Consider the following 23519-nt stretch of genomic DNA (forward strand, 5'->3'; position numbering starts at 1 on the left):
TTCAATTTGTTCTGGAACTAAAGTAAAAATTTTGGAATAGAGGAGTAGCTTATCAGCACAAATGTGCTCAAATATGAATAACAAAAGCTCTGAGATCACGTCAATCACTAGTAGCTGGATCATTCTAAAAAAAAAAATCTTAAAAAAAACACCCAATAAGTCAATTAAACAAAAGCAACCAAAAAAAGCTGGCTTAATTCCTTTTCTGAGTGATTTGCCTTTCTTAGGATAAAAGGTTGATGTATGTATCCACCTCTATGTGATACCCATCACATGTATATATATCATGTGAACATCTATCATGTATACCTGCAGAGTGTATATCAAACTCTAACAGTGTGATGAACTCTAATATTAAAAATATATGCAAAACTAAGATAAAGGACCTCTTATGTATTAATAAGGCACAAATATAAAAACTATAAGAAACACAATAGTCCTGTATTATCTACACACAAGATAGTTCCCAAGATAAATGTTAGATGGAATTTTGTTCTCTTGAACTTACAGTGACATTTGAATAGCAGATTGCTCTGGTGGATTTTTTTTCTCACCATTAGCCTTGAAACAATAGTTAATTTTATGCAAGATTCTTGCACAATGCTGATGTGAAGGTAAAAGTAGCTTTGAGTATTCTTGCAAAATTCAGATGCTTCATACAAGTGTATATTAATTCTTTCTAAAATCCCAAGTTCATGAGTTTCTGATTAATGTCAGGTTGGCAATGTCAGGATGGAAATTATAAGCTATGAGTTTTGCTTTAAAAGTCATAAGGTATTAAATGAGTAGAAATCTTCTACTCAGGGTTGTAAGTAGGTCCTCAATGGCCAGGTAGCCCCCTACAGCAAGGCTGGAACCTGAAAGAAGTCCCTGGGATGGCAAATAGATGGCAGATATGGGCACAATGACTTGTGCCCCAAGATGCAACCATAACTGAGACGGTAACCTCAAAATGGACCAATAGGTTGGTTGAGGTCTGACTATGAACCCCAAAAATACGACCTTCATAAAAACATCTTATAGTATAAAATTATTATGTATTTGTGAGTTTGCTTATTCATGGTCTGTTTTCATATGAATGTGAACCCCAAACCTTATCTGGTTTCTACACATTTGCGTACCCATTTCTAATAGGGTTCTTGCCACAGAACAGGTGCTCAGTAAATATTTGTTGATTAAATGGGTATCTCTTCATTCCATAACATTTTTTTGACAATTACTGAGTGGTAAACACTTTAAAAATTCTGACCAATGCTATGAACCCTCTCCTCAAAAATATACACAAAGACAATATTTTTACTTTCTATAGGATTCATGGATCCCAGTTAAGTTGTGCCAATGGAAATCATTTTCAAGGATGAGAATATTATTATAAACACAATTAACCACTGATTTTCCATTCTAGTGCCTTCAGGCATTCTCCTGATTGTTTACCCAAGCCAATTACCTCCCCAAGTCTATGGCATTATTTTTTAAATTTTTTTGCTACATTATTAGTAATAAATACTTTTTGCATGCACAATATATTTTAGTGACATAAATGCCAAAAAATATAACTAATAGAATATTTCTATCATTTTTATAAAGTATATTATAGTCTCTTTCCCTCCTACTTCTGTCCCTCCCTACTTCTGTCTTTCTCTTCTTTCTTTCTCCAACCCTAAGAAAGTCTTAGTGTACATTTGGCATAATCTCCTGATCTCTTTCCTGAAAGGTCACTCTAAGTAGAATTTGAAAGACAAAGGAGTTAAGTCACACTCACACACACACAAAACCACCTGCCTGTCATAGATGGAACAATTCAGAATAAGAGGGGGAGTAGAAACCAGGTAATGTCCAGTCACCATAAACAGCAAATACTTCAAGTTGTCCTGAAGACTGCAGATTGCTAGCTTTTTGTCAGGAAAGAGCTGTCCTTAGTTGGTAGTAATGAAAGATGCCCAAGTGAATCTTATACACTGAGCTTCTGGTGTGTATTATCATTCAAACTGAGCTGAGCTACATTACCAGAAAAACCATAATGGCAATCTCCTGCTTTCGTAAGAGGAAACTCTTCCAATACACCAATTCACATGCAACTATGAAACTCTGCCACAAGAAATGAAGGGTGTTACTATTTATCCCTTCTGGCTTACAAAAAGAGAGCTCAAGGTGCTGCTGAAGGCCACGGTTCAAATTACCTCTGCAGTCTGCTTTAACCCTGAGTGTACCATTCCCAGGGGCCCTGCCCAAGAAGGCAGCAACTCCTCTCCATCTCCATCAGAGCTGCTGAAGTGCACCCGGAGCAGTATCGTGGCCACGGGGCACAGGCTGGGTGTGTGCCACAGAAGCAGCAATAGAAAATGCCAGTGCACTCAAGACTGCAGTCCTAGTTACCAACCTGTCATGGGGCCCCATTCTCCACCCTGGAAATATCAAGAAAAGCAGAGGTCCTCACACCAGTGATACTTCAAGGAGTTGTCTGGAGTTAGGCTGCTTGCACTGTACCGCAGTTGGGGCAAAGCGCTTTAGCTATAAATTTTCAGTCAGTCTACCCCATCAAATTCAAGGCTTTATTTCTTAATGGCTCAAAAATATACCAAAACAACAAGGCTTGCTGTTTTTTCAATGAGATTCCCTGTTAACTCTGAAAAGAAACTTTTTTCAAGGACAACTTTTATAGAAATTGGTTTGAATGCTTATTTCAGAATCGCCACAAGGAAAACCTAGTCTTAAGTGTTCACGGGAGTTATTTTAATTGCTTTAAGTTCCTTTCATCCTAAAACCTGGTTCCTAACAAAGATGAAGGAAAGTTAAATATAAATAATGGACAAAGTCGTATCAGCAAACTAGAATCACCAAAGCCTTTGGAAAACGCATCATAAACTCTTCTCTACATCTGCAAAGACTTTCAGAGACAAAAACCACAGGAGTTTTAAAGAAAGAAAGTCAGAAAGATTCGGCACAAAACAAATACAATGAGGAGGCAAGAGTCACAGAATTGAATAATGAAATTTTCTACTTTTCAGATTTCAGTCATTCCCTATTAAAGAGAGCATCAACTATTACCAGGAAGATTTCCAGCTCTGGAAAGCAGCATAGAGGGAAGGGGAGATTAAAAATTTATGAAGAAATCAGTAATATTACAACAATTGACTTTTTCTCTATATTTCATAAGGTCTGCACTGTATTTCAAGAATAATTTGGGTTTAAGTATGTCAGTGTTCAAACTAACTTACCAGTATAGGTGTTTCTTCCCTGTAACAGAACTTCCTTAAAAGACTGCCCAGCATTTGTCAACTTGAGCTTTCAAAAGATAAATAAGAATACAGTACTAGATGGAAAACTATTTTTAATAGTATAATCACAGAAACTACAGTCTGTACCATAAAATAGGACAGGTACATTTGCTCTTGAAAAGCTACTCTAATCTCAATACCAGTTTTCAGCTGCTGTGTTATTCTCTGAAGACAAAATTCATACAGCTCTTAAGGTGTTCATAACACTTTAGAATATACAAAATGGGCCACAGTTTTTAAATCCTATACATAATACAACACCACACAACCACCTTGGGTTTTCCACTTTCCTAAGGAAAGGCACGTTTCCTATTTTAAAGACACCTGAAAATTCTAAATTAAGCAGCCCACCAATAAGTCAGTCACTTTTCAAAACCGCTGAATTGTCTCCACTACACCTGTAATACAACACAGAAACCCGGGGCAGAGGGAATCTTAGCAATACGTCCATACCTATATTTCATGCCAGTCTGCTTTGCAGTGGACTCTTTGAGAGAGATGTGATGCTGAGGGGTGAAGGTCCCTAGGCTGCGAGCGATGATAGCAACCGTGCGGAATTTGGCCCGGGCTGCGTTCACCACATTGGGGGCGGTGGAGCTCTGCTTGCTCAGAAGTCTGTCCTCACCATTCCGACTCTTCAAATTATGCTCGGTGCAGGCTATGGAGACTTGCATTGCTTCCCCGGGCACCGCGCGGTCCCTCTCAGAACCCCAGAACACAGGCAGTCAGGAGAGATCGAGCAGTTGGGAGGGTCTGCTCGTCTTTTAACCCCTCCTTGCTCCCTCTTCCTCGGAATGCCGGCAGAGGAGTCCTCGCGGCTGACTTCAGAGTCCGGGAAAGTGGCAGGAGTGGCTGCGGTGCAGGACAGAGTCCCAGACACAACAGAAGTAAACAGCCAGCCCTTAAGTTGTCACAGCAGCTGGAGCGCGGATCAGGCTCGCAAATCTTCCCAGGCAGTAATCTCGCTTGATTAAACAGCCAAATCCATGTAGTCGGGAGGCTTGGGCAGACGCCTGGAGCTAAGCATTCGTGCTGACTGCACGCAGCCCTGGCAGAGGCCCGTCCGCCGTGTCTGAATGCGGGTTCGCCTCTGGGCGATGGCTCAAATCCACGCAGGCATACCGCAAGATGCGCCGCTAGCACCCTCTGGACCAAAGGCAGGATGCTCTACTGGCGCGTGGAGCATCCCAAGAAGCAGCTAATGGCAAGCCGCTCCCCAGGGACCGGTGCTCTCCATCCACTCAGGCTGTCAGCTCCCTCCCTGGCCCACTCCGGGAGGTCCTAGGAGCTCCTCAAGACCCCTCCCCATTCATTTTCAGGCAAAAGCCTGGGTCATTGAATCCGTACCCACACGGTTTGCGGCTGCATGGAGGAGCAGGAAGGTCCCTTTAAAGAGCTCCTTGCCTTTGTGTGCGAGGGGAAAGCAAGAATCACTTTCACCAGACTCTTGCTGTAATAGAAGCTGGAGGGCTGCTTTTCAAGAGGGACTCTGCCCAGACTCAGACCAAATTCTGCTGCAGCACAACAGTTGGAATGGGGGAAGGAAGGATGGGGGTGCTTATGCCAGAGAACATGCCAGTGAATTAACACGTGAATACTCTGTGACTGGTTTGTTACAATACAGCTTGAAATCCCTGTTATTAGCCTTACCAGCATTTATTTCACATTTGCATATTACTTACTTCTTAAGCAAATTAGTTTGAAGTTTACTGAAAAGACAGTGCAGACTTTTCAGTCAAGTAACCTAACTTGCTGCAAAATCTATTCTGGCTCACAAAGGAGGGTGAAGGATGGGAGAGGAGGCAGCAATTTAGTGCACCCAGAAGGGGGCTGCACTAGCTAAGCAGAAGGTCCAAGTCACCACCCAGAAAGGTCCAGGGCATGTGACTGGGACTATGACCAGCTGGTGAGGACAAGCATTATCTCCAGGTCAAGGGTAGGCAGCAAGGCATCTCCTGTCTTCTCTGAATGTTCCTATGAGGCAGAAATATTGCCTGGTTCAATATCAGATTCAAAGCAACTCCTCAGTAAATGTGATTGAACCAAACCAAGCAGCAGGGGGCTAATAATTTATCTGTTTGAAATGCACGGCAGTCAGAGCTTTTTTTTAGATAGATATGCTTGCAATAAAACTGTGGGGCTTCCCTGGTGGTCCAGTGGTTAAGAACCCGCCTACCAATGAAGGGGACAAGGGTTAGATCTCTGATTCTGGAAGACCCCACATGCAGGGGAGCAAAAAGTCCCTGCACCAGAACTACTGAGCCCGCGTGCTGTGTAACACCTGAAGTCCAAGTGCTCTAAAGCTTGTGTCTGCAACGAGAAGACTTGCAATGAGAAGCCCGTGTACTGCAACAAAGGCCCAGTGCAACCAAAAATAAAATTTTTTTTAATTAAAATTTTTTAAGTTTTAAAATTAAAACTGCACCTTCTGCAAAATCAGCTCTCTAAAGGTGGTTCCCAACAGAAACTGCTGTCAAGAAAAAAGGAAGTGTTTAAATCAATGATATTTGTAAGCACCATCTCCATATTAGGCATTAGAAAGAAATGTGGAGGAAAAAATGAAGCACTATCCTTCTCAAGGAACTGGCAACCTGGATGGGAAGAATAAGGCAATAACCCTTAAAGAGATTAATTAAAAAAGTTTGAAAGAGTGGTACGGACAGCAAGTACACTAGAGTTAAGCAGGAGAGTGATTATAGGAGGCTAGAGAAAGTTTTTCATTTTGATTTATCCTGTACATTTGTAGTGAATCCCTATTATGCACCTGATTGTTTGTTGCTGGGATACAAAGATAGCCTAGATGCAGGCTAGACCTCCAGAAGCCCAGGCAGCCCTCAAAGACTACAGAACTTTGCCTGGGACATGAATTTGATTAGCTGGAGAGGAATAAGTCTGTCTTCCCAGAGACTGGCTGGGGTGAGGAGAACATACACTCTGGCTGTGTCAATGTGACATATATATAGCAATTCTGACTACTTCTCCCCAAATTAAGTTGTATGAATGAAATTTTCAAATCGAATACATACCTATTTTGAATTTCATTCCAGAGGTGAATCATAATGAATCAAATCATAACATTTTATAACCTGCATATAAGGTTTAAATGACAATGTGGAATCTCATCCTCTACCCTCCATGCTCTTCCCCCTCCTTATTTAACAAAATAAATATAGTGCCTACCGTTTAGTGGTTGGGAAGTGACTTTAGGAAGAGGTAAGTATTGTGGAAAGGGACAAATGAACCTAGGCTGCCTTCTTTTTACCCTCAGCTGCAGGGAAGTAGCTCCTGAAGCAAAATTTTGTTCCCTGGAATAAATAACAATGGGCAGAGAGGAAGCAGATCATTAGAACTTTTCTTTTTTTCACAGTAAGCTGGCTCATCGGGAATAACCAATGTGAATCAGGATAAGAATCAAAGTGAGAAGAGGAAGCAGTAGGAGGAATCAGAAAGAACAGCTCAGAAAAGGAGGGAGAGGCAGAATAAAGCAGCCTGGGAAGCAAGACAGAGGAACATGGTGATCACCACAGAGGGATCAGGAGCCAGTGGCTCCAGCTTGGGCACAGGCTGAGGGGGAAAAGGTATGGAAAGGCAGCTCAGGACTGAGGTAAGAGAGCTGCCCATTCTTACGGAGGAGGGACAGTGTGTTAGGGTGTGTGAGGTCTGGACACTGTTAACTGAGTGGCTTTCAGGTTTGCCAAGAACTAGCAGAGCAATGCCTGAAAGCATAACCAAAACCAGAACAGGGACTAGGTTATCAGAATAAAACATGCAAGGCAGAGAGAGCACTTATGAGTCACTTATTTATCCCCCAGAGGACAAAGCAAGGCGCCTTGTTCAGAGCAGGCCTTCCATAAATATTAATAATCGAGAGAAGATGATAAGGAAGCTAAGTGAGAAAGAAGGGAAGAAAGGAGAAAGAGAGGGTTATGGGGAAAAGGCCAAAATTTTCTATAAACTTGAATCCTTAAAAAAAAAGAAAGAAAGAGAAAGCCCTGCATATTCTAGTTTTACACAGCCTGCTCACTTGAAAGGCACCAGTAACTGCCCCACATTCATGTCTGCACCTCTTGTGTGTGGACAACTGTCCGCCTTTAGTACCTGCCTCAAAGAGAATCAAAGGACCAAGGCCAGAGGAATGCTCACACTGCAAGCCTCTTTCTGGTTGCCTGCAGTGAGCCTTTCCAGATCTAATGCTACATGGACTTTCTGGCAGCCAGCCAGCAGCCTGGTGACATACCCCTAGCTGTGCTCACCCTTCCCAGCATTAGTGGAGCAGTTGGTCTCAGAGGCCCGGAAATTAGATAATGGTTGCTGGGAGAATGCTCTTTCTTCATAAGTCTGTGCTAATGGGTCACATGCTAATTAAGCTGGGAAAATTAGATTTCAAATGTATACCTTTCCATGTCACACAATCAGATCACAGGATTCTCACTATTATTATTTAAGGTTCAAATAAGACACACAAATGGTGATGTAGATATATATGTAGCTATAGATGTATCTATTGCTATGAGTCGAATTGGGTCCCCCCACCCAAACTCATATGTTAAAGTCCTAACCCCAAATAAGTACCTCAGAATGTGACTATATTAGAGATTGGTTCTTTAGAGAAGCAACTGAGGTAAAATGAGGTCATGAGGGTGGGCCCTAATCCAATCTGACTGGTGTTCTTATAAGAAAAGGAGATCAAGACACACACAGAGAGAAGATTATGTGAAGACACAGAGAGAAAGAATCCACCTGCAAGTCAAATAGAGAGGCCTCAGAAACCTGCCCTGCTGATACTTTGACCTTGGACTTCTAGCCTCTAGAATTGTGAAAAAATAGATTTCTGTTGTTTCAGTCACCCAATCTATGGTATTTTGTTATGGCAGTCCTAACAAACTGTAGTTGTTAATATTGTTTTTATTTTAATTTTTATATTATTGGTCAAGATAAACTATTGGAATTCTCTGAAGAAATGCTCCTAAAAGTCATTAAAAGACCATGATGGATATCATTATCATGCCACTCCACAATTCTAAGCAAATATACAAATGTACTCCAAGGAAGAACTCCAAATTTATTCCTTTCCACCAAGTCATGAAGCCTCTGCATGGTGCCTCTTGATACAAAGAGGTAGTGGTCTTCAAGACACTTTTAGTACTTGTTCTTAATGATCTCCTTATTTGGTGAACTCACCCTATTAAGACTTTGCTTTATTTTGAGCATTTGTAATCAATAACCTCAGAAATGTCATGAGGCAATGGAGAGAAGCCTGCACTGGCAGGCCTAGCCCTGGTTGCAAACCCAGCTCTGTCACTTTGCCTGTGACTTTGGATGTCTTTATCACTTTCTATTCTTTCTTTCTGTTTCTGTTCTTCCACCTGAAATAGAAGAGGGATATGCATCTACTTCCAAGACCCTCTCTTGTGCTGTAAGATTCCATGAGGTTCTTTTACAGAGAGATGTGAAGGTTGCAAAATTACATAGAGTCAAATTATCACTTATTCTGCAATTTTGCCTGGGTCTTAGCTGGTCTGTATTCATTACCTGATATTTGGGATTCTATACTGTTTATGTCAAAGGGTCACTGGGTCATGGTGAGAGAACTGGTTGGGAAGAGACCACAGGCTGCTTAACTCGCATCCTATCTTCTCATGCTCATGCATAGCATCTTTCTGGTAACATGGAAGGACTCTAGGATATGGGGTCAGTTGGAGCTGGGTGTGAATCCCAGCTCCACTGTGACCCTTCTTTCTCATATGTCACTGAGTGGGACTTTTAACTTCCCCGTGTCTCTATCCTTATAGAAAACTAGGTGCCCAAACATGCCTCTTCGAATGACTGTGGGAATGGCATGAAACAGTGCTTGAACCACAGCAGACACTTGATATCTCAGTATCCATCTCAATTTATTAATAGCAAGGTTATTGGGAAGTCATTAATCTCCTCGCAAACAAGCTTACCCAGAGACCTCAGCAGTCACCAATATCAGTGACACTCACACAGCACTTCCTATGTCCCAGGAACTCTTAGGAACACTTCAGATATATTAGTTTACTCAGTCCTCACATAATCCCAAAGGGAGATGCCATGTCATCAACTCCAATCTACAGGTGACAAAATGGAAGACACAGAGAAGTTAAACAACTTGCCTAAGCTGACACAAGCTAAAAACTGAGATCTGGGATTTACCTCGGGGTACCTGCCTCCAGAGACTTGGCTCTTAACCACTGTGCATACTACTCCTCACTGCAAGGACTTCCTGTGAGACAGGATTGAAATAGTGCCATTTTATGACTATAATTTGAAGGAAGTCCTAGTCTTATTATGAGTGAGGGAAAGAAATTCAATATTGAAAGTCTAAAAATTTCAGAACAGTTAAATAAGCCATGCCTGGTAGCTTTTGAGTATAGTGTTTAATCAACCTTTCCAAATACTTCATAATACATTATTCTTATTATGCAAGCAAAAAACTTTTTCCCAATTACCTGGCAAATTTTTGATTGATTCGATTTCCCACAGATGAAGTCAGAGCCAAATGCCTTGTGCTCAGTCTGCTTAGAACTTATGCTTTATATTCCATTGGAAACCACAGCCCACAGGATCCAGGAAACATTTAAGTATGCAGCCAGGCAAAACTGGATTCATTCAAAACAGAAAAGAATCTGCTAATATGTGAAGAATCTTAAACATGCAAATGTACAGATGGCAAGCCACTTTATGTGCCTATTATTTGTGATTAAAAGAGGAATTGTTAGGATGTAAGTTTCCTATTTATCGGAAATACTTAACACGTGGGTTTGAAGAACAAATTATTACATTCTGACAAGTTGAACCAGCCATGAAAATTAGCATGGGCCCACATTTGCATAGGCACAGGTTTTAGAATAATAAGTAAAATTGAAAGGACAAACTGAAAACACTCAAGGCTATGCTAAATAGAAGAAACTTCCAGATGTCTACCCTTCTGCTTCCCTGGAAGAAAAGTTTCAACAAAGAACCCCTACTAGGACCCCTATAAGCGTTCTCAAACCCCCAGCCACAAGTTCAAAACCAAATATAATTAAAGGATAGTTAAGGTTTTCAGTGAACACAAACTATACCTTCAGCCATTGATAAATATTTCCTTAATCTGAAACTTCTGACACAACAGATGTATCAGCAATATCTTTCATATTTATCACTTTATTTGAGGCAAGGTGCCATAGTGCTATAGAAAGCAGGTGTGGAAGAAATTCACAATTCAGATTATTTTGCTCAGCCTTCTTCATGGAAAGTAATTTTTTATAAGCTTTGTCTGGAACATGGATATAGATCTGGGAGGAAATAGGGACAGAGGTCTGTTTATATTTTTTTTTAACAAATGTCATTAATTCTTCCTAAATTATAGCCATTAGTATAATTTCTCCCATTGCCTTATAATACAACAAACTGGTCGGAAATATTTGCCATGTCTTTAGATAAAAGATTTTCCTAAAGAGCTTAACACAGAGAGAATTTGTTTTCAAAGATAATTAGAATTATTATACTTCATCCAATTTAAGATACCATTAACCACAAGATACATCATTACCTTGTACACCACTAAAATAGAAATTGTGGCCAATTTTAACACAATGCTTTTTCATCCCTCAGATTTTACATTTTAAATTTATCAAAGAGTCTTTTTACACTTAGACTTTTCTGCCCAAAATTTCATTCTTGTACATACATACCTATAAAAGAAAATGTAAAGGGAATAAACTATTTAAAGTATTCCCAAAATGTGTTCACATTCAGAGTTTGATGCTTCTGAATGTTTAACTCAGAGTCATCAACGTCCACATCGCTCCATACAGTCATCCTTTGTGTTGGTAATGCAGGAACTTAAAAAAGAAAAAACAACATTCTCAACTATAGTCTCTGGGAGTTTATTCTGAGCTGTTGACATCTACTCTGAAAGTTGCAGCACACATTTATACGTATGGACAGCCACATCGTGATGGTCACATGAAAGTGAAAGTCGTTCAGTCATGTCGAACTCTTTGCCACCCCATGGACTGTACAGTCCAATGAATCCTCCAGGCCAGAATACTGGAGTTGGGGAGCCTTTCCCTTCTCCAGGGGAACTTCTCAACCCAGGGATCAAACCCCAAACCCCAGTCACCCACATTGCAGGTGGATTCTTTACCAGCTGAGCCATGAGGGAAGCTCAAGAATACTGGAGTGGGTAGCCTATCCCTTCTCCAGTGGATCTTCCTGACCCAAGAATCAAACTGGGGTCTCCTGCATTGCAGGCAGATTCTTTATCAACTGAGCTAACACATAGCCAGGAACAATTAGAGACCAAATCACTATTTCAGCAAAAGAAAAGTATGTGCTTCAAAGAACTGGTGGTTTCTAAGATAGTATATTAGAATATATATAGAAGTTATAGATAGATTATAAATGGATAGTATATTAGAAAATACTATATTTTCTATATATAGTTCTATACAGTCAGCAAAAACAAGACCGGGAGCTGACTGTGGCTCAGATCATGAACTCCTTATTGCAAAATTCAGACTTAAATTGAAGAAAGTAGGGAAAACCACTAGACCATTCAGGTATGACCTAAATCAAATCCCTTATGATTATACAGTGGAAGTGAGAAATAGATTTAAGGGACTAGATCTGATAGACAGAGTGCCTGATGAACTATGGATGGAGGTTCGTGTCATTGTACAGGAGACAGCGATCAAGACCATCCCCATGGAAAAGAAATGCAAAAAAGCAAAATGGCTGTCTGGGGAGGCCTTACAAATAGCTGTGAAAAGAAGAGAAGTGAAAAGAAGGAGGAAAGGAAAGAGATAAGCATCTGAATGCAGAGTTCCAAAGAATAGCAAGGAGAGATAAGAAAGCCTTCCTCAGCAATCCATGCAAAGAAATAGAGGAAAACAACAGAATGGGAAAGACTAGAGATCTCTTTATGAAAATTAGAGATACCAAGGGAACATTTCATACAAAGATGGGCTTGATAAAGGACAGAAATGGTATGGACCTAATAGAAGCAGAAGATATTAAGAAGAGGTGGCAGAAATACACAGAAGAACTGTACAAAAAAGATCTTCATGACCCAGATAATCATGATGGTGTGATCACTCACCTAGAGCCAGACATCATGGAATATTAAGTCAAGTGGGCCTTAGAAAGCATCACTATGAACAAAGCTAGTGGAGGTGCTGGAATTCCAGTTGAGCTCTTTCAAATCCTGAAAGATGATGCTGTGAAAGTGCTGCACTCCATATGCCAGCAAATTTGGAAAACTCAGCAGTGGCCACAGGACTGGAAAAGGTCAGTTTTCATTCCAATCCCAAAGAAAGGCAATGCCAAAGAATGCTCAAACTACTGCACAATTGCACTCATCTCACACACTAGCAAAGTAATGCTCAAAAGTCTCCAAGCCAGGCTTCAGCAATATGTGAACAGTGAACTTCCTGATGTTCAAGCTGGATTTAGAAAAGTCAGAGGAACCAGAGACCAAATTGTCAACATCTGCTGGATCATTGAAAAAGCAAGAGAGTTCCAGAAAAACATCTATTTCTGCTTTATTGACTATGCCAAAGCCTTTGACTATGTGGATCACAATAAACTGTGGAAAATTCTGAAAAAGATGGGAATACCAGATGACCTGATCTGCCTCTTGAGAAACCTATATGCAGGTCAGGAAGCAACAGTTAGAACTGGACATGGAACAACAGACTGGTTCCAAATAGGAAAAGGAGTTCGTCAAGGCTGTATATTGTCACCCTGCTTATTTAACTTATATGCAGAGTACATCATGAGAAACAATGGGCTGGAAGAAGCACAAGCTGGATTCAAGATTGCCAGGAGAAATATCAATCACCTCAGATATGCAGATGACACCACCCTTATGGCAGAAAGTGAAGAGGAACTAAAAAGCCTCTTGATGAAAGTGAAAGTAGAGAGTGAAAAAGTTGGCTTAAAACTCAACATTCAGAAAACGAAGATCATGGCATCTGGTCCCATCACTTCATGGGAAATAGATGGCGAAACAGTGGAAACAGTGGCAGACTTTATTTTGGGGGGCTCCAAAATCACTGCAGATAGTGATTGCAGCCACGAAATTAAAAGACGCTTGCTCCTGGGAAGGAAAGTTATCACCAACCTCGATAGCATATTCAAAAGCAGAGACATTACTTTGCCAACAAAGGTACGTCTAGTCAAGGCTATGGTTTTTCCTGTGGTCATTGTATGGATGTGAGAGTTGGACTGTGAAGAAGGCTGAGAGCCGAAGAATTGATGCTTTTGGACTGTAGTGTTGGAGAAGACTCTTGAGAGTCCCTTGGACTGCAAGGAGATCCAACCAGTCCATTCTGAAGGAGATAAGCCCTGGGATTTCTTTGGAAGGAATGATGCTAAAGCTGAAACTCCAATACTTTGGCCACCTCATGCGAAGAGTTGACTCATTGGAAAAGACTCTGATGCTGGGAGGGATTGGGGGCAGGAGGAGAAGGGGACGACAGAGGATGAGATGGCTGGATGACATCACCGACTCGACGGATTTGAGTTTGAGTGAACTCCGGGAGTTGGTGATGGACAGGGAGGCCTGGCATTCTGCAATCCATGAGGTCGTAAAGAGTCAGACATGACTGAGAGACTGAACTGAACTGAACTGAAGGTAGTATATTATAAACTTCTACTTTATGGCAACTTAAATCTAAAATACTGTAGAAGGAAGGGAGAGAAAAATTTTTGAGCACCCGCTATGTGCCGGGTGTTGTGCCAAAGCCTTCTACAGCCATTATCTCATTCCAGAAGAAAGAAAGAAGGAAAGCTAGCCTTTATTAAAAGTTATTGAGTTCTCAACTAATTATTCTATAGGTGGATTTACAAAAGCATTCATCATCAGTCTTGCAAAACTGAGAAGTGAGTCAAACTCCAAAAGGGCTTACCATATAAATCACCCATGCCCAATGGGGCTGAAAAAATAACCAACCTAAAGGTCCTTCCAAAAATATGTAATGGGTAAAAATCCCCTTGCTTCAGTTCAAATTTGTTGGTCTTCTTAGGGTGAGAAAAGCCATTATTACACAAGTCACTCTACAGCATAGTATCTAATACATTTTTATAAAAAGATGTATTTCCTCACTTCTCTAGTCAGTTCATTTTCAAAGGGAAGGTGTTGTAAAAGAGCAGATCTAAGATCCTATGGGATTCTTTCTCATTTAAATCTTTCCCTGTGGCAGATCACAGGAAGTTCTTGTAGGAGACACTTCAAGCTTTCCTCACATTTAACTGAAACTCATTTTGGACTAAATAAACATCAAGTTCTCACCTTATGCGTCAACAAGGGCTGTACTGTCTGAAGTTTTTATAATTTACATGCATTACTCTTGTAAGCAAAATAAAATTTAAAGTTTAATCTATTTTATCTATTATAAGCTTATCACAAATTCAACCAAGAGGAAACAGGGAAACATGGAGACAAGAAGGGGAAAAAAATGTCATGCATTTATCCAGACTTCCAGTTTTTAACATTTTGTCAATATCTCCTTGGTTATCGGGTTTTTTCTTTTCCATGCATAGTTCTGTGATGGTTGTTACTGATGTTGCTGTCCTTGTTGTATAAAGTTAAATACTGTTCAAGGTATGTATCACTTACTTAATACTATCTCTTGGCATTTGTTGTTCATTTGGGGTTTTTTCCCCCATTTTTGGACATTATCTATCCTTAAGTGGCTTATTTGTCATCACCATGCATTGACCACCACATCAACATACATTTTCCATTGTTTAGTTGACAAGTTCTATGAGGCAAAGAAGCAGAGGACTCAGCCCCTCCCCTCAAGGCTCCTCTTCCTGGCTGGGGCGTGTGCAGACATTCAGTGATAATTACTGTCTATTGTATATGTCAGGACAAGTGGTATAGTCATAACACACTCTAGAGGAAGAGGGAAAGATCATTGGGAGTTGCAGTTACAGTTGCAGTTACAAAAATCATGGTGTACATTAAGTACAGAGAAGCTCCCAGGCAAGGAAGGAGAGTAGGGGAGAGAGGAAGTAGCCTTAGCAAAGATGAGGAGGTGGAGAAGCTTATCAGGAAATAACAAGTAATAATGTTAGATAGAATCTTGTTGAAAAAGGGATTTACAGAAGAAATTATGTAAAACAAATTACATAAATCAGTTGAAGTCTGTTGAGAAAAGCCTGGAATAAAAGTCTGGGTGAAGACTCCACCCTCAGGGCAGTTGGAAGAGGCTGAAGGTAGAAAGTTCATCAGGGATTCTGATCTAGGGTGTAAAGAGTATTTTTGGAAGACCCATCTGGAAGCCAATAGAATGGCCTGGAATTGTAAAAGACTCAGTACAGGAAGACCAGTAGGAGACCGCTGAATCAGCCAGCCATGAGGTAAAACTTGCTGATGTAAGAATGATACTTCCCACTGTTTGTTCTAATAGATGGGAAAATGTTCACAATGCACTGTGAGCTGGAAAAAAACAGTTTACAAAATCATATGCACAGTATGAGCCTATTTTGACAGAAGCAAAAATTATCTATCTCTGCAGAGAAATAAAAATATATGCCCAAATATATTTCTTATATTGGATATATTTGATATACCCAAATATTATCAGTAGTTGCCTACTGATAATAGGTAGGGATAATGATAATGGGTGGTGGAACTATGGGTGATTTTTATTTTCTTTATTTTAATAGTATATTATTTTCTGCTATGAGTACATATTACTTTTGTATTATGGATCAAAAATGTGGTACCCAGAGAAAAGAAATGATGCTTGAAGCATGAGGAGCCCATAGGCATACTTATCAGGAAGAAAAGACCAATGACTTTTTAATATTTTATTTCACAGCACCCAGTACTGTGGGATTGGAGAAGGAAATGGCAACCCACTCCAGTTTTCTTGCCTGGAGAATCCCCATGGACAGCGGAGCTGACGGGCTACAGTCCATGGGGTCACAAAGAGTCAGACACGACTGAGTGACTTAAGCACAGTACTGTCGGATAAATGTCACCAAGCCAAGTCAGCTTAATTTTTAACACACAAGTATCTGGGAGCAGATTATCTTGGATGTGACCATTAAGCTTTGCTGACTGTTTGTTTCTCTGTAGACCTGATATGGATTCCTGCTGGGGAGGCAGGCAAGAAGTGGTCTGATCCACTAAGGACAGCAACAGTTAAACATGGACTATTACAGGGACTACAAATTTTCCCAAATAAGCCTGGCTGATCCTCCTGGGAACTGGGCTCTACTAAAGGGAAGGGAACCTATGCAAAAAATATGGGGTTCCCTTGTGGCTCAGCTGGTAAAGAATCAGCCTGCAATGTGGGAGACCTGGGTTTGATCCCTGGGTTGGGAAGATCCCCTGGAGAAGGGAAAGGCTACCCACTCCAGCATTCTGGCCTGGAGAAGTTCATGGACTGTATAGTCCATGGGGTCGCAAAGAGTCAGACATGACTGATTCAAGTCCACAGTTAATCAAATTAAGGCAAACTGAGCTCCTTAGGAGAAAAGGACATGTCTCAATCATCCTATCATACAGCTATGCAGAGAGGTGCTTTACTAATTTCCCCTGACTGAATAGATGGACTTATACCAACCCCTGAAGTAGTGCCAGAACCAGGTGGAAATCTGCTATATAGAAATCAAACCTCTATGTTGAAACTTCTAAGACATCTTTAATAACTGTGGTTTGTCCCCAGTATTCTGTATTCACCCTTCTCCATACATTTTACTTATTTTTTTACATACTTCCTTTGTGATGGAATGAAATAGGGGAGGAATGTAACATGGTATTTCTGTGGAGATGTTAGAAATATTGACAAATTAGTCAAAATGAGGGGACAGAGAAAGGAAAAAAAAAGTAGCTAAAAATCAAATGTAGTGATTGATTTGGAAAAGAGACACAAAGCTTGAATATAATCTGTTGACTGAATCCATAGGGAGGTGGTTGGTCAGGTTTGGGAAAAGTTTACTACGTTAGTTTCCTAGGACTGCCATCAAAAATTATTACAAACTTGATGGCTTAAGACAACAAATATTTATTCGCTTACAATTCTGGAGGCCAGAAGTCTGAAATCAAGGTGTCAGTAGGGCTACACTCTAGGGGACAATTCAGTCTTTGCATCTTCCAGCATCCCTTGTGACTATATCCCTCCAGTCTCTGAATCCACCTTCAAATGGCCTTCTCCATGTGTCTGTGTCTTTTCCTCTTCTGTCTCTCGTAAGGACACTTGGCACTGAGTCTAGAGTCCTCCTAGGTAATACAGGGTGATCTCACTCCAAGATCTTTAACTTCATTACATCTATAAAGATTTTTTTTTCCAAATAAGGTCATATTCATAGGTCTCAGGGATTAGGACATGGACATATCTTTTGGGGGCTTCCCATTAAACTGACTATGGTCAGCTTGGGAAAGGCATGGGTTAAATGGGAGAAAGATAGGAGAAAGATAGGAAAAAATTGGGAGAGAAGAAGGCAGTGGACTTGGTTTCCAATCTGACAAGAAGGCAAAACTGAAAATACAACAAAACAGTCCAAGATTGTATGGGGATATAAACCCATTCAGAATATGGGTTTGAGCAGCTCTTATCGGAGAGTGGTTTATATAATAAGGTGAGAAGAGAGAAGCAAGAAAGTTTTCCTGGATCAAAGAAGGAAGGTTGGTCTGCCCAGGCTCCACACAGAAGCTCTTTGCCCAGGAAGAACAGAACCAGCTTAGGCATAGAGATCACACATAAAGAATCCATATGAAAAGGTCATCAGTCATCACATTCATGTTGAGAATGGAATGGCCCACTAAACAGAAGCCCTCTCTGGAAGAGGAACTGGCCTGAGAAAGGGGCAGGAGTGAAATAATGGTGCATGGACTACTTGGGAGGTAGAAACAGCAATAACACAAGTCAGACGGGAATGAAACAAGTGAGATGGAAGCTATGAGGCATACAAGCTATGGAGGAACTAGCAGTGAGTATGTTAGTCACTCAGTCATGTCTGACTCTTTGCAACCTGATGTTTGGGACCCACCAGGCTCCTCCGTCTATGGGACTCTCCAGACAAGAATACTGGAGTGGGTTGCCATTCCCTTCTCCAGGGGATCTTCCCAACCCAGGGATCAAATCTGGATTTCCCACATTGCGGGCAGACTCTTTACCATCTGAGTCACTAGAGAAGACTGTGATAAAACCCCAAGAAATGGTTGGCTTGTTGATATCATTATTACCATATTCCTGATCAACAGTAACCCCAAGGTTTATTGTTCATCTTTATTTTGGGTAAAAATTTGAACTATCATGTTAGCAGAGATGTTAGAATCTAGTAGTCATATAGCATTATGTGATCCAGGACTAGAGAATCTCAAATTTAACTGGAACTTGAATTCCACACTCAGTTATAAGAAAAGAGACTTTCAGTCATATGACTCAGTATGAGACCAACGATCCAGGAATGACATTAAATCCATAAGGACTGAACACTCCTCATTAAAAATGAAGCTGTGGAAACTCGACAATTTAAGACAGATACTCAGGAGACTGATTCAGCAGAATGATTACTGAGGCCAAAGTAGACCAGTCTCTAAAATGGAAGGATAGTTCTGAAAATATTAAACCATAATTTATTTACAGGGAATGAAAGGAATTTGGACATAATATTAAAAGATATAATATTGTATAAACCAATAATTTTAACACCACTTTGTTGCGATTATAAACTATACATGTATATAATGTACTAGATATTTTATACGATTAGTAGTATAACGTATATGTAACAGTACAAAAGGTGGGGAATGAATGGAACATGAATCTCTACTGAAGCAAAATTTCTATGTTTTAACAGAACGAAGTTAATTTTACTGTGGAGTAGATTGTGAAAAGTTAAAGTACATATTGTAATCATTATAGCAATCAGTAAGAAATAACTAAAAAAAAATCATTTTAAAAAATCAACAAAGGAATTGAAACATTCATTTAACAGAAAGGAAGGCAAAAAACAAAAAAGTAAGCACTAGAAGTACAAAATGAATTTAATGAGGTCACAGAATCTAAGATCAATATACCAGAATCTATTATATATTTACATACTAGCAATGAACAATTTAAGAAAACAAATTTATTTGCCAGATCAAAGAGAATAAAAAACTTAGAAATAAATTTAGCAAAATAAATTCAAGTCATATACTGAATACTACAAATATTGCTGAGAAATTAAATATTTAACTAATGTTCATGTTCACACATTGAAATAGTCAATACTAAGGACGAGTTGTCAAGATGGCAACTCTCCCCAAACTGAAATTCAATACAATCCCTATCAAGCTCAGCAGATCTTTATAAAAAATGACAAGCTTATTCTAAAATTTATGTGGAAATGCAGAACTCTTAAATAGCCAAAATATTTTGAGTAAGAAGAACCAGAGGACTTACACTCTCTGATTTCAAAACTTACTATAAAGCTACAGTAATCAAAAGAGTGGTGTTGGTGAAGGATATGCATATAGATTAATGGAAAAGACTCAGAGTTCACAAATAAGTTTTTACATTTATGGCCAATTGGTTTTTAGCAATTGTGTCCATACAATTCAACTGGGAAAGTATAGTCTTTTCAAAGAATGGTGCTAGTACGATTGGATATTCACATGCAAAAAAACAAAAAAGAACTCAGACACTTGCCTCACATCCTATACAAAACTCAACTGCAAATGGATCATAGACCTAAATTTGAGAAGTAAAACTAAATTATCTGTAAGGAAACAGGAGAAATCTCTGTGAACTTGGGTTTGACAAGGATATGACGCCAAAAGCACAGTTCACGAAAAGGAAAAAATATAAATAGGACTTCCTAAAATTGAGAATCATTTTACTTAAGAACATATCATTAAGTAATGTAAAAATAAGCCATAAATTGGTTTAAGATTTTGCAAATCAAATATTTGGTAAAGGATTTGTATCTAGAAAAATAACGCAAATAACAATTTAAAAAGATTTACAACCCAATCTTTTTAAATGAGTGAAAGATCTTAATAAACATGGTACCAAATGAAATACAGTAGGCATATGAATGGCTAACAAGCACATGAAAAGAAGTCAACCTCATTAGTAACTAAGGAAATGCACACACACACACACACACACAACTCAACATACTCCTACACGACAACTAAAACGGCTATATTTTTTAAGCCATATAATACCAAGAGTTAGTGATTATGTGGATAAACTGGAATGCTCTAGTGAGAATGTCAAATAGTACAGCCACTATGAAAAACAGTTTGGTAGTCTCCTAAAAAGTTAAGCACAAATTTACCATATAACCAAGGAATTCTACTTCCAGGTATGAAAACATATGGCCTTATAAAGATGTGTCCATGAAATGTTCATAACAACACTATTCATAATAATTAAAACTAGAAAATTATCCAAATGTCCATCAAACAGTAAGTGGATAAACAAAATGTGGCATTTTAATGTAATTCTAAAGTGAAGTGAAGTGAAGTATAAGTCACTCAGTCGTGTCCAACTCTTTGAGACCCCATGGACAGTAGCCTGCCAAGCTTCTCTGTCCATGGAATTCTCCAGGCAAGAATACTGAAGTAGTTGCCATTCCCTTTTCCAGAGGATCTTCCTAACCCAGGGATTCAACCTGGGTCTCCTGCATTGCAGGCAGATTCTTTACCAATTGAGCCACCAGGGAAGCCCTAATGTAATTCTAATCAGCAGTTAAAAGAATGGACTACTGATACATGCAACAATCTGAATCATCCTCAAAAACATTAAGCTAAGTGAAAGAAGCTAGATAAAAAGTCTACATATTATATAATCTTATTTTTATGATAGGCCTAGAAAGTCACGTTTACAGACAAAACAGATCAGTGGTTGCCTGGGACTGGGAGCAGAGACAGGAATTAACTATAAATAGGCATAAGACGCTTACTCCTTGGAAGGAAAGTTATGACCAATCTAGATAGCACATTAAAAAGCAGAGACATTACTTTGCCAACAAAAGTCCATCTAGTCAAAGCTATGGTTTTTCCAGTAGTCATGTATGGATGTGAGAGTTGGGCCATAAAAAAAGCTGAGCGCTGAAGAATTGGTGCTTTTGAACTGTGGTGTTGGGAGAAGACTCTTCAGAGTCCCTTGAACTGCAAGGAGATCCAACCAGTCCATCCGAAAGGAAATCAGTCCTGAGTGTTCATTGGGAGGACTGATATTCAAGCTGAACGTCCAATACTTTGACCACCTGATACGAAGAGCTGACTCATTTGAAAAGACCCTGATGCTGGGAAAGATTGAGGGCGGGAGGAGAAGGGGACGACAGAGGATGAGATGGTTGGATGGCATCACTGACTCAATGGGTAAAACTCCTGGAGTTGGTGATGGACAGGGAGACCTGTCACGCTGTGGTCCACAGGGTTGCAAAGAGTTAGACATGACTGACATGAACTGAACTGAACTGACTGAGGCACAAAAATTTTTTTCAGGTTATAGGAATATTCCAAAGCTGAAATTTGATTATGAATTTTATACATTCACTGAAATTATTGGACAAAACTTATTTGGGTGAATTTTATGGTATAGAAATTGTATATCAATTAAGCTGGGTTATTTTTTAACAAAAAACAAAGCATGACTTTGCTGAGAGAGAAAATGTCTTTTTTAAAGCCCCAGACTTCCCTTTCTACATTAGAAAACTGGAGAAAAATGGAAATCATAACATAGAATTTATCATAAACTCCCAGGATTCTGGGATGTCTCTGAGAAGTTTCCAACAGGATCAGGAAGAACAGTAAGTTTAACTGTTGCAGGGTCCCCAGAAGAGTCTGTGCTTCCTGCATCATAGGGCTGAGACATTAGAAGCCCCACCAAGGTTGAGGGCATCTCAACCTTGGATCAGATGCCTGATCCATGGCATCTCAAAGTTCCTTACTGAGCATGACCCTGGGTTTGGTATGGTTTGCAGAAATACAAGAGCAGCAATGGGGGAGGATAGCGCCAGAGGCAGCTTCACAATCACCCATATTGTCAGTGGCAACAAAGCAGCCAAGGATCCTCAGGGCCTTTGGGGCACACAGAAGATCACAGAGCACAGAACTGGAAATGGAGGCAGTGCAAGGTTTGCAGTCAAAGATACAAGACTGAGAGAGAACTCTGGAACGCACAGACATCAGGTGAGCAAGGGACAACTCAGAAGAGAGCAGCCAGAACCTGGAGAATGGCATCAAGACCAGCTCTGATGGGGTACTGGAACTCTGAACTAGCTAAATGTTTAACCAAAGCTTTTATTTAAATAGCAAGTGGATGGATTGCCTTAACTTTACAGGCTTCTTCTGCCCTTAGCAGAATGAGGGGCTTTAGAACAAGCAGAGAGCAGTCAGTAAAAACAACTCCTCTTTCTGACCATGGATGGACATTTGCAGGATGTGAAATGTTCCCAGTTAGCTGTTAACTTGAGCCTTGAGCCTTGTAGGCTGTCCTGCCAGGAAAAGAACATTTCATGTACCATAGTGGCCGACTCTTCTGGATTTAAAGGGACCTTACTTTATCAAATTAGGAAGTCTCCTTGCCTATCTTGAGCGTCACTGGGGTCTTCTAAAGCGGAGTCTGAGCAGACAGACAAGGTGCCCAGCAATAAATGGCTGGGGCACTAGCTTCTTATCACTGAAATCTTCCCACTTTGAGCCTCAGGCAAACCCCCTAGCTGCAGGAGGCTCTGCCACGGTTTGCTTCGGCAACAAGCACACTGAATCACTAGATCCCAAGAGTGTTCTTTGGTTTATACCCCAGGTGTTTTAGATTCATTTACAGATCAATTAAGCCATTTGGAACTCTTTAAGTGACATTTTGAAGTGAGGTATCATTAAATAAAAACCAATTGGAAGCAGAGTCATTCCATTTCCTTGGTAGTCAGATTGGATTGTCTGTATAAACGGCTATTGTGTTCCACATCCAGAGGGGGATTTGCCATTCGGACGGCTAACACCATTATTCAGGCCCAGTATCACTCACTCAAGAGCACAGCACATTATTTATAGCAATATGGTTGTTTGTTAGCAAAGCTTTCATGTGGGGGAAGGGAAGAGAAGATATTTGGATTCCTAATGTTTTTGGCTTGGGGTTTTTTTTTTTTTTTAATTGAGTAGGAGTGAGTTATTTAATGTTACTTGTAGGTAAATGAGAAAATACACTCCTTCCAGCAAACGATTGCTTGATTTTAATATCCCTGTAATCATTCTTAATTGTTAAACTGTCTTCT

General features: G+C 40.0%; 1 protein-coding gene across 2 annotated transcripts in view; it reads right to left on the reverse strand.

Moving 5' to 3' along the window:
* The window catches only part of KCNAB1 (potassium voltage-gated channel subfamily A regulatory beta subunit 1), a 444529-nt gene that overhangs the window by 288287 nt on the left and 132723 nt on the right, over window positions 1–23519 (reverse strand). The window contains exon 1 of one of the 2 annotated variants that reach the window (XM_061417774.1): window positions 3732–4796. The exons of the other annotated variant lie outside the window; for it this stretch is intronic. Within the exon in view, the coding sequence (XP_061273758.1) occupies window positions 3732–3952 (221 nt within the window). The 5' untranslated portion in view covers window positions 3953–4796. Of the gene's footprint in view, window positions 1–3731; window positions 4797–23519 lie in introns of those variants that run through there. 2 annotated transcript variants of the gene reach the window in all.

Source organism: Bos javanicus, chromosome 1 (genome assembly GCF_032452875.1).
Source record: "Bos javanicus breed banteng chromosome 1, ARS-OSU_banteng_1.0, whole genome shotgun sequence".
Lineage (NCBI taxonomy): Eukaryota > Metazoa > Chordata > Mammalia > Artiodactyla > Bovidae > Bos > Bos javanicus.